Source organism: Atractosteus spatula, chromosome 6 (assembly GCF_055471065.1).
Source record: "Atractosteus spatula isolate fAtrSpa1 chromosome 6, fAtrSpa1.hap1, whole genome shotgun sequence".
Taxonomy (NCBI): domain Eukaryota; kingdom Metazoa; phylum Chordata; class Actinopteri; order Semionotiformes; family Lepisosteidae; genus Atractosteus; species Atractosteus spatula.
The window spans coordinates 2,561,919-2,575,094 of NC_142711.1; the positions used below are offsets into that span (position 1 = coordinate 2,561,919).

At 37.2% G+C, this 13,176-nt stretch overlaps 1 protein-coding gene across 4 annotated transcripts in view; it reads right to left on the reverse strand.

Annotated features, from left to right (window-relative positions):
* LOC148831676 (laminin subunit alpha-3-like) overlaps window positions 1–13,176 on the reverse strand; it is a 124,833-nt gene that overhangs the window by 5,412 nt on the left and 106,245 nt on the right. For 3 of the 4 annotated variants that reach the window (XM_088918802.1, XM_088918801.1, XM_088918800.1), the window contains exons 62-71: window positions 12,826–12,953; window positions 12,575–12,713; window positions 11,649–11,756; window positions 10,777–10,919; window positions 9,403–9,520; window positions 8,545–8,685; window positions 7,392–7,522; window positions 6,426–6,563; window positions 5,832–5,967; window positions 897–1,048 (exon numbers count right to left, since the gene is read on the reverse strand). In XM_088918802.1, the coding sequence (XP_088774928.1) occupies window positions 897–1,048; window positions 5,832–5,967; window positions 6,426–6,563; window positions 7,392–7,522; window positions 8,545–8,685; window positions 9,403–9,520; window positions 10,777–10,919; window positions 11,649–11,756; window positions 12,575–12,713; window positions 12,826–12,953 (1,334 nt within the window). Of the gene's footprint in view, window positions 1–896; window positions 1,049–4,651; window positions 5,087–5,831; window positions 5,968–6,425; window positions 6,564–7,391; window positions 7,523–8,544; window positions 8,686–9,402; window positions 9,521–10,776; window positions 10,920–11,648; window positions 11,757–12,574; window positions 12,714–12,825; window positions 12,954–13,176 lie in introns of those variants that run through there. The other variant, XM_088918803.1, reaches the window with a different exon arrangement.

Consider the following 13,176-nt stretch of genomic DNA (forward strand, 5'->3'; position numbering starts at 1 on the left):
GACTGAATCAAGGATGGTTGCAGAACTTGTAAAAGGGTTTGACATTACTGCTAAAACTATTTTCCAGGAGCATTAAATGTTGGTGATGAGACATGAGATCAAGAGAGAATCCTATTCCAAATTCCTATGCCAAAAACACCGTTTAGAGACCATAGCCAGGCTGGGAAAATACTGATGACTGATGACTCTTGTTCCCCAACTCTTTTGTATTACTACATGAGAGTACTGCCTTTGATTAGCTGATCTAGCTTGAGCTGATTATCTTAAACATTTGGGTGGACATTAAAGTTACTATTTTTAGTAGGTTTAATTATCCAATTATTGTTGAAGTATCTAATTTTTTTAAGTAGAACTTGTCTTTTTAGGTCTGTCTGATCTTGTGAAACTTGATCACTTTATTTTTCTGCACAAATGCAATGTTTTATGCTGGTATTTCAAAGAAACATGGATAAAATTAAACTTTAGTGTTAAACTGCTTCTGTTTATAATCTGTACCGAACAGATACCGGTCTGCCACCCTTCCCTAAAACAATACAGTTTATGATTGAATTTTAAAAATGTATCATTTGTGCTGTTTTTGTACTATTATTGCATATACACTTTTTGTCTGTAATCTTTTTTTCTTTTGTTATGTAAAGCCCACAATCTTTTTCAAGAGAAATGCTTTAGAAATAAACTTCATTGTTTCAGAACTGGTACTTATTAAAGCCACACTGAAATACATTTTCCTTTTTAATGTGAAACATCTGAATGGTCTTAAATCAGCCCCAATGTGCAAGGTGACATTTTTTCAGAGCTGAATCCCAGTTATTCTGTCATCACAGTAAGGCTTTACTGCTCACACAAAGGATGGCGATGACGACAAGACAAAGAAAGATTAAAAAGGAATTCCATACCTGTCCTGAAATGTCTGAGGAGTGACGTTATACTCCAGTCGGCCATGTGACTCGCCCAGCTGGAAGGCGTTTCTGACACGATCTGGCGGCCGGCACTCAGACGTGTTTTGCACTCTTTCGAGCTCCATTGCCTCCTCTTTCACTTCATTCTCCTTTGCAATAAAGAAGAGAACATGTTTTTAGCTCGGAGGCGCTGCTACTTGCACAAGCGTGCAGTCTCTTAAAGTAAATGAAAGCCGGTTCATTTTTTCCCCCCACGGATAGATCATTTTGCTGTGTGGAAATGAAGTTCAAATTGAGGGTTGCATCAGCCTTTGAGCTACAAAGGAACTTGTACAGGTTAATTCTGTGCTGAAAGGTAAAAAGATACAATAACAAGCCTTCGGCTGAGAAGCCTTACACAGGTGGGTCAGGTTTCGTATGAGTCTGTTTGACACAGCAACATTGTATTGTGATTCTTAAACAATTTAAAAATATGAAGTTTCATTATGATCCAAAGAATGGGTGATCACATACAGTAAACACTCAACTGTTGCCCTCCAAGACTGGAGCTGTCTACCACTAATATATACTGTACTCCCTGCAGCAGGGAAGTCCAGGGCATTTCCCAGTGGGCAGGTGTCTCTGCAGGGCTTCTTTCTAACGTCTTTAATCAGCATAAATCAGCTTGTTTGGCAAGAATTGAACAGCTTTTCCAACTTTTCAAGTACTGAAGCCCTAAAGGAACCCAGAACCCTGCAGACACACCAGCCTTGCAGGATCAGGGGTGTGGTGCTACTGTACCTATTTCTCATTTGCATAAAGCCTTATCATACCACCTACATAAACATAAATGCAAGTACTGTACATGGCAACAAATGCCACTGAAAATATTCTTCAAATTACATTGCAAATTCACTAAATACGATACTTCATTATTTCATTTGCATTTATACATTTTGCATCTTCCACTGGAGCATAATAAGCCCAAAATGGCCCCTGATAAAGATGATTAGTGGAATTAAAATGAAATCTCTGTATTTTCCATCTACATATAAATGGATGTAATGCTGTAATTTTACATGATTGTTTTTATGTTAATATAAAAAATGTGTTTACTACAGTAGTTTCACATTATGGTCAGAAATCTGTTTTATCAGCCTAATGCAAAGTACAGTACCACAGCGAAGATTTCAAACAAACTTTCAGCAAATCAAACTTTGAGCGTCAATAATAAAATGAATTTTTTTTCCAAACACTGAATGATTTTTTAAAAAATCGTTTGCATTTCATAGAAGATGCCATAAGTATTCACTATTTGACATTTATTCAGTGCACTTTAAATATAGTTTTCTGAACATGAAAGCATTTGTGCTAAAACAGAAAGACAGTTTCAAAACTTATTTTGCCCACGTGTTGGTATTGCTTCCAAAGATGGTGTTTAAAGGATCAGGAGTGCAAGTATTGCCTGAGCCAGAATCCGATCAGATTGTGTTTTAGAGAAAAATTCCCAAAACAGACTATGACGAGATGGTAAAAACTGTACAATTACAGATTATCCTGCATTGTGCAGCTGAACTGAAATTAATACATACTGACACTGATGTTTTTTTCATGCAATTGTACACATCTATACAGCATTCATACCATCCAAAACTCATTTTGATTCTTCGAAGCAAAAGACGCTGCAATTTCTACAGCCGTGGTTCTCCACCATGAGCTCTGGGACCACAGGGAGCCTTTGAAACTGGAAGCGGACTAATAGCAGATACTTGTAGAATCGGCTAAATCAACCGCTGGCCAGATTTGCTTCATTCATGGATCGAGGTTTTAAAAAGCTTGTGATCAGTCAACTGACCTGCAGTTCTGCTTCTGTTTCATTTTTAAAAAACTGTCATTTGATTTATAAAATTACACACGTTCATTTAGTTTTAGGATTGGATTATGGTTGTATAAATCAAAGGCCTTCTACTGCTTTGCTATGAGAAGATCTTTGCATTTTTTGCCCTTACCAAATTTTATTTTCATCATAGTATTGTACTCTAACCCTTGCATAAAGCCATTCTGTTCTCACAAAACATTGGAAGTATTATCCACTGTCAAATGGCTTGAAGCCTTTCAGCATTATATGGTTCAGAAAGTGGCTTGAAAATGTTTTATCTGAACACTTCTGCACTAGCTAGACAGGACATATAGGAAAAGTGAAAAAAATCAGAATAAAGTAAAGGGGAAGGTATATAATTTAAATAAACAAGAAGCTGGTGTGAAGGACAAATGGGAATATCATACTATAAACAATCTGTTACTTTGATATTTGACTCATAACACTGGAGTCAAAATGCCCAGGTAGTGCCTAATGGTTCCGGCTGTTTGGGTATTTAAACACCCAGATATACAAACACATAAATGGGGTTTTAAAGCCCAGTGCACTATAACCTGTCAGGAGTAGAAACATTTGAACGTCTTTGCTGAAAAACTGCTTTTACATTTTACTGTATGTGCTGTAGTTTTTTGAGGAGCTCTTTTTGAGCCTTCTTCTTGTGGGGAGATTTTAGGTACTCTTTATAAAACCTGTTATTAGAGTACACCTACACTGGAGAGAAATGAGCAGTGAAACCATGTAGCCACCACCGAGAGCATTATTAAATAACTGTTGAGTAGCCAAAAGCTAGCTGTCTGTTTTAAGCTTGATTAACTAGAAATAAATGCTTGAGAGGCCTCTCAGTTTGCATGTTGAATTAAAAGTAATAAGTTTGGATTTGTAAAAATTTCTTGCATGCAGGTGTTTAAACACCTTTTGAACTACTTAATTTCTTTAAAAATATAACATCTCTATGAGGTAGTTAAAGAAATTTTTAATGAACACAAAACAATTTCTAAAGAACAGTGTATAATCATCACCAAAGAATATTTCTTAGAAATCTTGGCAGATTAATAAATAATAAAATACACACTTCGTGGTAAAACAAGCACAAAAGAAAATCAAAGAATGGAGTTTTAATGTGTAATATGGATGGCTGGTGTAGAGGATACCAATTCAGCTTCTTTCATTCCTGTCTAGCGCTGTTCTTTTAAAAGAAACCTTAGTAAGTCTCTCATCATTTATGAGAATCCTCCCCACAGCAATAAGAGGTGTGATAGATCTCACAGTTAATACGATTTTATTTATTCCATCAGATATTGTTCTAAAGAGAAGAGGTATTTCAATTGTGTGGTGTAGTTTGAAATCTCTGTTAAACCTTCATGGACTGTCAGCTGAAAAGCCTGTATGAATCTGGGCTCCAGCCTGTGGAACTACCAGATCACGTCAGAAAACACCAGACAACAGAATCACGGCGGACCCTGGACAGAGAGATATAGTTCCCAAAGAGACAGACGAGAATTATGTGCCACTAAGAATTCAATCTCAGCATTATTTTGCTTTTTTAATCCTCTGTGAATGAAAAAAAATGTTCTTAAAGTTTTTTGGTTTCATTGAACTCTTGAGAGACAGTTTGTAGCTCAGTCTTTCATTATTCTGTGTGTCTGACTCATCATTCTTTAAAATGTTTTAAACTGATCATTTTATGTAATAAGAGAAACATGATGGGACTGTTGTTGTTGATGTACAACAATTAAAAACAATTTAAAAAGTTATTATTCTCTATAAGCATGACTACAATATATGATTACTTTTGACCTTACTTTTACCCCAAAATAAAAATTCACGCCGAAAAGGGTTAAAGAGAAGAAAGGGTTTAGTCACTAGAATGCAAAACAGATCTAAAACATGATTGTACAATGCAAATTTATTGAGTAATAAATGACTCATTTATTTAAAAATGATAATGCATAATGGAGTACAGCACAGTGAATTTGACAGATGTCAACATTTATATCATTTTTAGACAATATGTTAATGTTGGTGATGGTTTTTTTTTGTTTTAACACAAGCTGTTGTGAACCAGAAAAAGCAGAATAATTACAGTATATACTAGTGCTTGTACTGTTTGGTACTGTTGTACCAAAATAAACACGATTACTCTTTTACCATCGTTATTATTTGTGCTAAAAACGTTATTAGTGATCTTAATTGTTTCAAATATAACACAAAGTCGGTTGCTGGTTGAAAGTGTTACTATTTGACAAAGCACAATGAAGAAGCGATAATGACAAGTCCATTACAGTTCACTTTTTCATCGTTTTGAACATCCAATTCCTTCTCTTCATCTCTGAAAATAAAGCAGTATAAGAACATAAATATTGGAATAACTCAACAAAATTATTTTTTAAATATATGGTTTGACAAAATATTGTTCATTCTGACTGAATAAATCAGCTATATATGCCCATATAAAACTGTATAGACAAAAATTTTAAATTAAATCTTTAACCCTGTGTGAAATTGTGTTTTATAAATTCCTTCGTGAATTTCCTTGCAGAAATAATGCTTACCAATACTAAGATAAAGTTTAAGATGGAAAGACTCACATAAAGAAACACACACATTGAAGAAACCATTTATTAATACAAACTGTTTGGGATCTAATTATCACTTGAAACTACTGTACATTGTCTTCTGCACAGGAAAGGTGAGAAGACGAGCCACTTGACTCATCAAGCCCATTCAGCTGTTAGCAGCTTACTGACCTAAAGATCTCATCCAGCATTTTCTTGACAGAAGCCAATGTATTGGCTTCAACCACACAGCGGATAGCTTGTTCCATACTCCCACGCCCCCTGCCTTAGCTTTGGGCTGCAGTAATTCCCCTTGTAAAAGTATTCTAATGTCAATGCTGCCTGCGGCCCCGACTCCTAGGAGAGTCATTCATAAACCACACCATTGAAACAAAACGCTAGGTTGAGGGACAAGCTTGTTATTAAGGGCCTTTGTGATTTTAAGGAGTTCCTATAGTAGTTTTCCGCTTAGGCTGTTGCTTTCAAACTCTCAAGGAAACCAAAACTTCTTATACCCACCCTCCTTAAAGAGGAGCGGCTGAGGCTGGTTCTGGCCATCATTGACTGGGGTGGTTTCTCAGCACTGCAAGATCCCACAGACACGTTTCCCGTTGAGCTGAATCTGCTCAAGTCCTCCGGCTTGTAGAGGACTGGCCTGGAATGAAACAATAAAGGAAGTAATTTTCTCATAGCTTAAGGCATAGCTTGTTAGATTAACAATGGTGGCTTTATTATCTTTAAACGTTTAAGAAGGAAAAAATATAATCTACTTAATCTGTTTAAAACATATACAGTACTTATACATTGCTTTAACACACAAAATGTCCTGTATCTAACTCATGTGTATAAGTTACTGCCACCCTCAAAACAAAACTTTAAGTAGTATGATAAATGTATCTCCTGAAAGTTAAATACTTTCTATACTAAAAATATATAAAAGCATTGTTGGTAGATAAGATTAGTGTCCCAAAGCAAGTCCCAAAGGATTGCATACAACCCTTAAAATTAGAGTTTTTTCTAACACAGGGTAAAAACAAAAGTTTAAGGTCAAGTGTCTTCAAATTGAAAAAAGTGGGCTTCTAATAAAAACTTTAGTAGCTAGTGCAAAATTACCTTCTCATATAAACATTGGTAAGACAACCTTCAAAGGTGTCTTTGCCCAGAATAATATTGGGTGTATTCATGCTCCTAACTAGTGAGGATGAGGGCTGATCTCTTCCTTCATCTTCTTCATCAATGCGCAGTGTGATGCTGAGGAATAATTAAGAAAAAAAATAATATTTCCTAGTGCAATAAAGTGCATCTATTATTCTAGCAGTAGATTAAACAAATTTGAATGAAACACAACTTCTGGAAATGAGTAGCAATTATGTACGAGAAACAAATGAGAAAAGTAGGACCAAAGCCATTGTAAGAGTCACGCACCTCCGTAGAATGTACTATCTTTTATTCCTGGTAGGATTTGTAACTTTAACTGGCTTATTTTGTGCCTGACCTTCTCAGACCTAGCATTAGTACTGGAATGGGAAATCTCAAAGGAAAACCAGGTGTCTTTATTTTTTAATGGTATAGAGGGACAGGAAGGTGGCGATCTATCGTCTTGGATAGAATTTACAAAGCACCAGTATCACCAGTAACAGGATTCTGATTATTGTTCATTAAGATCCCATGACACTCTCTGAAAGACTAGTGGTGGTAACACTGGCGTCTCGGTTAAACTACAATTTGGGTTTGGATAATCTGTCTAAAATTCCCCCATAGTCATTTCTCATGTTTTGACTTGCACTTGTGACTATGCAGCTTGCCTGCTGGTGTATTACAGTTGCTATGTGTCACCTAGGTGGGTACTCCAGAGCTAGATTAAATGAGCATGTACAAAGTGCTGTGGGATGAAAGGTATTGTACTGTATTAATCTAATTATTATTAATTATATCTACGTTTTTGGATTATGTTGAGAGTTTGGGTTAAAAGAGCTGAGTTTCTGATTTGTGAAAACATCTTAAGCATTGCCTCAGTGCTTGTACTGTTTGATACTGTTTTGAAATACAATTCCTGGTGTACTGATGTACTGTACAAACCTTTGGCTCGTCTTTGCTGCTGTTAGGTAGTGCCATTTTCCATCTTCATACTTATAGTTTGACTTCCATACTTTATCCTTGAATTTAAAGACCACAAAGCCATTATCCAGTGAGAGTTCCATCCCAGTATCCTAACGGGGGAAAAAAAAACAACGTTACTCTAGTAGTGAATCATTCTTTTTTTTTCACTTTTTCAATAATGTCATGTTTGTTCTCTCATCTGCCCGCTTCTTTTCCTGTCCAGTTTTATTACAGTATTCCTAGAATACACTTTTTCACACTTCTTTCTGCCGCTTGCAGGGGCAAAGGTGGAATCTGGTCTTAATGTCCCCGTGGTAAAAACAACATAAAGGTACTGTATTGTGATACTCAGCTGTACACTACGCAATGTACAGTAGCTGCGTTATTCAGCTGTCACTGTTCATGGTCATTTTCCAGCCCAATTATTTTAGCTCATGCTCTACAGGCTCTGCTAGCAAGGTTGGTTCGTCCCGGGCGCAGCTGAAATAGTTTTGACTCAAGCTCTTGAAGCCACGGGCACAAACATGGACGCTGCTAGAAAACATCTGTTTGTGGCAGCACTGCTTTTGTAGATATTGTCGTTGGCGTACACTGGAGCTGCAGCACGTCAAGGCTGAGTACAGGACAGGGACAGGGACTTGGGGAGAGACACACAGATAAACTGTATACAATATATGTGTGTACTGTACGTCATCATTAAGAACCTGACTGCCGTTCCAAGTTTTTCTGTGCAAGCTGTTTCCAGATTTAACAATGAATAGAAGAAAATAACTTCAGGAGAAATATATTGATGCATACAAATACATTAAGTTATTGATCAGGCAACTCACACCCTCTAACTGTAAAGTTTTCCTGATAAAATGAGGATACTCGGGACTGCCGTTACGGACAGCTGCCTCATCAGTGCCTGTGGTACATTATAAAAAAGAAGAAGCGATCTCCTCAGTGACAAAAAAGATATGAGTGAATCCGGGCATTACACTGAAGAAGAATTAATTATCTTGCGTTTTCCCCATTACCTCTTTGTATATGGTGTCTTCTCTGCACTTTGTTATTTTTTTCCTGGAATTGCCAGTTAGTTTCTTACAGCAGAAGAAAGAAGAAGAAGAAAGCAGCTGTAAAAGAAACCTACTGCCTGGCTGTTGTGAAGAAGGAGACCTGTCTTCTCTGTGGTCCGGAAGCCCATTGCCACCATGACATCTTTACCCAGGTCAAAGCCGTCCGCCGAAGTCGTCAGAGAGCTGCCCAGACTGAAAGTTGCGTCGCGTGAAATCTAAGAGGAAGACAAAGATGGTCAATAAACAAGAGCTTCCTTTCAGGAACCAATAAGACTACTGAGATTATATCTGTTATTATTAATTATTATTCATTCTTTGTCACATGCTTTAATCCCACGTGTCCTGCATTTGCATCTATTTAAACAGCTGGACATTTGTGGAACAATCTGAAGTATCTTGTTCAGGAGTACAACAGCAGTAACCACACCTGGGGTCTGAACCCACCCCCCACCCTTTGACCCCCTTGGTCAAAAAAAGCCAACCCGTGCATCACTACTGCTCTGTGTGTTTTGACCTCTATAGTACTCTAAAACCAATAAGTATTTTGGTTGCAGTCTGGTCTTATTGTTGTTCACAAATCACAGAGCAGAATGAAAACACAGGAAGATTAAAATATAACCAAACTCATACTGATATTGAAAAATGACCTGGTTTTATTACAAACTCATCTTTGTGATGAGTTAAAGAGTACAACACTCAATACTGGTTCTGCAAGAATAGGATTAAATCATTTGTAACTCATGAAATATTCATATTTTATGTTGGTTTCAAACTGAGCTACTATGAGAAGTAGGAATAATTATAAAATAGTATAAGCTCTTACAATTCAGTAAGTACAGTATGTTATTCGTACTTAAACCCTATTTTAATTTAAAAGAAAACATGCTAACATAGAGGTTACAAAGAAATTCTCATTTTAAACAAACACTTACCAAGAAGTCAATAGGGCATCCTGGACTCACACCCACAGATTCCTCAAACTGAGCATTGCCTTCTGGACTCTGAATATTTTTTATGCATCCTTTCAGAGGCGGCGTGGTAATATTTTTGCTGGGGAACAAAGGAAGTATAATGAAAAAATCAGACTGGGGGAGAGAATAAGAGCCAAATATAGGGGACCAGTGAAATAAGGGCCATAAAAATAATATTTCAATGATGTACTTCATTGAAGATATTTATATATATTGAAGCTGAAAGCTGTAACAAGTCCACAATGTAAATGAAAAAAAAATCTGTTTATAATATTTTTAGACATCACATTTAATCATTTAAATGCATAACTGCATATGACAATGGGTGTAATGGTGGCACAGTGGTCAGCATTGCTGACTCGCAGCGCTGAGGCCCTCGATTCAATTTCTGGGGTGGAGTTTGCATGTTCTCCCCATATTCATGTGGGTCTCCTCCGGGTGCTCTGGTTTCCTCCCACAGTCCAAAGGCATAGTGGTAGTGTGACACCGCGTAAGGCTGAGTCCCAAAGGGGTATTACCTTCCCCGTGAAATATGTATTTTTTTCTAAGCCTCCCACTGCCCATGATGGCAGCATGCAGATCACATGCAGTTTGACAGGACACTAGTAATCAGTGGAGGAGGCATCAGCTGTGCTTTCTGCTCCAGACAAGATAAATGGAGCGCTGAGAGGGCAAGGAGATGGTGAAGACCAGGAGCTAAAGCCAAGGATGAACTGTCAGATTGCACAGTCTCTAGCCTGAAACAGGCTGAATCTGTCTCTTGTCTGAAGGTTTTATTTTTTCCCACCTCAGGCTTAAGAGTAGCTGCTAACTACAGTTTTAACACTGTTTTAAATAAACAGTGTGGGCTGTTTATTTTTCCCCAGCATCCTGTGAGAAGAAGACTATTTTTGACCACAGGACAAGACTACTATAAACAACCTGTAAATAAAAACCTGTGCCCTTGCTGTGGGCCACCCCATGTGGCATCACAGTAGGTTCATTGGCTTCTGGGAAAATTGGCCCAGATGTGCTCTGCCCTGCAATAGACTGGTGTCCCATCCAGGATGTACCCCACCTTGTGCCGGTTGCTTGCCGGGATAGGCCCTTTCATTTTGCTTTCTTACTTCAAATGGCATTTTTGGACAGAAAGGGATACTTCACATAAAAGGTTGGAAACCCTTGTCTGGATTAACTGCCTGAAGTAAAGTTCTAGTAATATAGCCCCAAACGTAGTAAAAAAGGAGCAGAAGCAGATCATTCTCATAGTGTAATATTTTCCCAACATGAAAATTATGTAATTATGTAAATTACAGAAATTTAGCGATACTGTGTCATTAAGGTAAAAATTCTTACCTTTCTCTTATGGACATTGGTATTCCTCCAATGTAGTATTCTGTGTAGGTTCCAATACCATTATAGTCTGAGATTAGTTTTTCAGCACCAGAAATTATAAATTTATCTCGGGTCAAAATTATGTTTAAGGCTTTTAAGTTATCCTATGAAAATAAAAAAGTACATAAAAATGTTAGAAATAGAGCATTGTACATTTGATGGTATAACAGCATCCCAACTACAATACTTCAGGTCATGTTTGTTTTCCTTATGTACATTTTCTACCAAATTTTGACAACTTGTCACAGAATAGACTCTGTGGTGACAGTGTTCTGACATCAAAACCCACATCCTAAAACACACACAACCAGTCTGGTGAAGCACATCATCAAGTGGTATTTGTACATTGGAAGAGCAGAGAATTACCTGCCAATTATTAGAATTGCATTTAGAAATGGGAACAATTCCTCAATTTAAAACCAAATCACAATGCTACAAAACCAATACAGAGAAAGGCAACTCCATTCAGTCAATGGGTTGATACAAGAGCAGTGAAATGCAAAATGGAAATACTTTCACAAAAGCATTATTAAAAATGTATTATAACATCCCATCTTATAGAAGAATGGTGCAAATCTCCAAACCTCACAGGCTCACACGTCAACAATGAATGTATTTTACAATAAATACAGACGATGTATTTTATTTTTATATTCACACAGTAAGCACTTCATAAAATTCATGAATCTCGATGTACAATGTATTCTTAAAAAGGACCAATATGTCCACAAAATCTGTATTTTAACACATCATTTAACAATGTTTGTATTGTATTGCTTTTATAAACAATTCGTAAAAGATATATTTTAGCAGACAAAAGAAAGCACTCTTACCGAAGGAAATATTTTATTTTCACCCCTGCTTTCCTTCAATGGTGCGTTGCTTTCTTTACTCCTCCATACTATGAAACCATTTTCAATGCTCACAGAGTAGAAGGAGTCCTGTATCAAAACCAAATCATCCCATGTTCATGTTAAACAGACCTGGAGCTCAAAATACAATCTGCATTTACTCTAAACCTATTAGATATCTTCTGTACAGTTGCCACGGATGTCTGAAGGGACGGACGTGGAATGGCAGGAGAATGATAAAGACCCTATGCGTAGCGGCGAGACGGGGGTTAGCCCGGCCTCAGCTGTTCAGGAAATGCCATATAGAAACCTATGCCCTCAGGTAGCGGACGTGGGGCGACCTGGAGCTAGGCGGGTCTCAGGGCATCCGAACGTCAATGCTGAGCGAAGCAGAATAAGTGACCCAGAAATATATAGCCCCAGAGAGAGAGACCCCGGAAGGACAGCAAAGCACAGGAAACCAGGGACAGGACAGAGCAGGAGCGCCCTCTGGCTGCAGAGGGCGTGACAACAGTATTACATGTCCTTCTTTCAAAGACTGATTTGTGAAATGCCTAGAAGTATTTTATTTAACTCATTTTATGTTCTTTATGGACTAAGCAGGAGAAAAAGTTTTTTTTTTTTCAAAAGACATGGGTGGAAACCTGTGCTCAAGTTATTGACAATACTCTGTGCTTTACTTCATCATCTGCTGTCATTCTGTTAAGAATCCATACATAATCAGAAATTACAATGCCCTGTTCTCCAGTATATTACCATTATAAGTGCATTTCTAAAACATTATCGCCAAAAGCATTGGTGTCTCAACCTTGAAATTTAAGTTCCAAATGCAGCTCTGTTTAGAGATGCATTTACATACCTTTATATACCAAGATAGCTTTTTATCATGAATTGATTAAGCTACGTACCTCATTTCCAATGTAGAACAGTAACCCGTTTTCTGCTCTGCATAGAATGTCCTGCTTAAATGTCCCAACGTTCTTGCCGATGGCAATCTTTGCATATCCAGTGCCTTCAAAGTACCAAAACTCAGATCCTTGTTTATATCTGAAAAACAGAACCATCCACAAAATCCACATGAGTCATTTCTACACTGGATATAGCCATTAAATTTCTCCATGATGTAGACTTTAGTGTTCATTACTTATATTAACAGTACCTTTTACATGGTGTTTCAACATTCACATTGACAGCATTCTTGAAGTTGTACAAGCTGATGAATTTATCATTCATGCTAGAAAACTCAATACACCCTCGATATTTGGGCAAATTTAAGGGAGACGGGGGCTGTTGGGAGAAAGAAAAAGAAAAATGTCAATTCTAAATGATGAATGGGTTCTTAAAAAAGTAAAGTTATGAACTAAAAATTATTATTCAAATTTAAAGGACCACATTTTGCAAAGAACATAATACTGTAATACAGAAATATTGGCAAGTAGCTGAGTGTATGGAATAATGTTGGTACATAAGCCTTTTCAAAGCCAACGTGTCATGGTGCAATTTTTAAAGT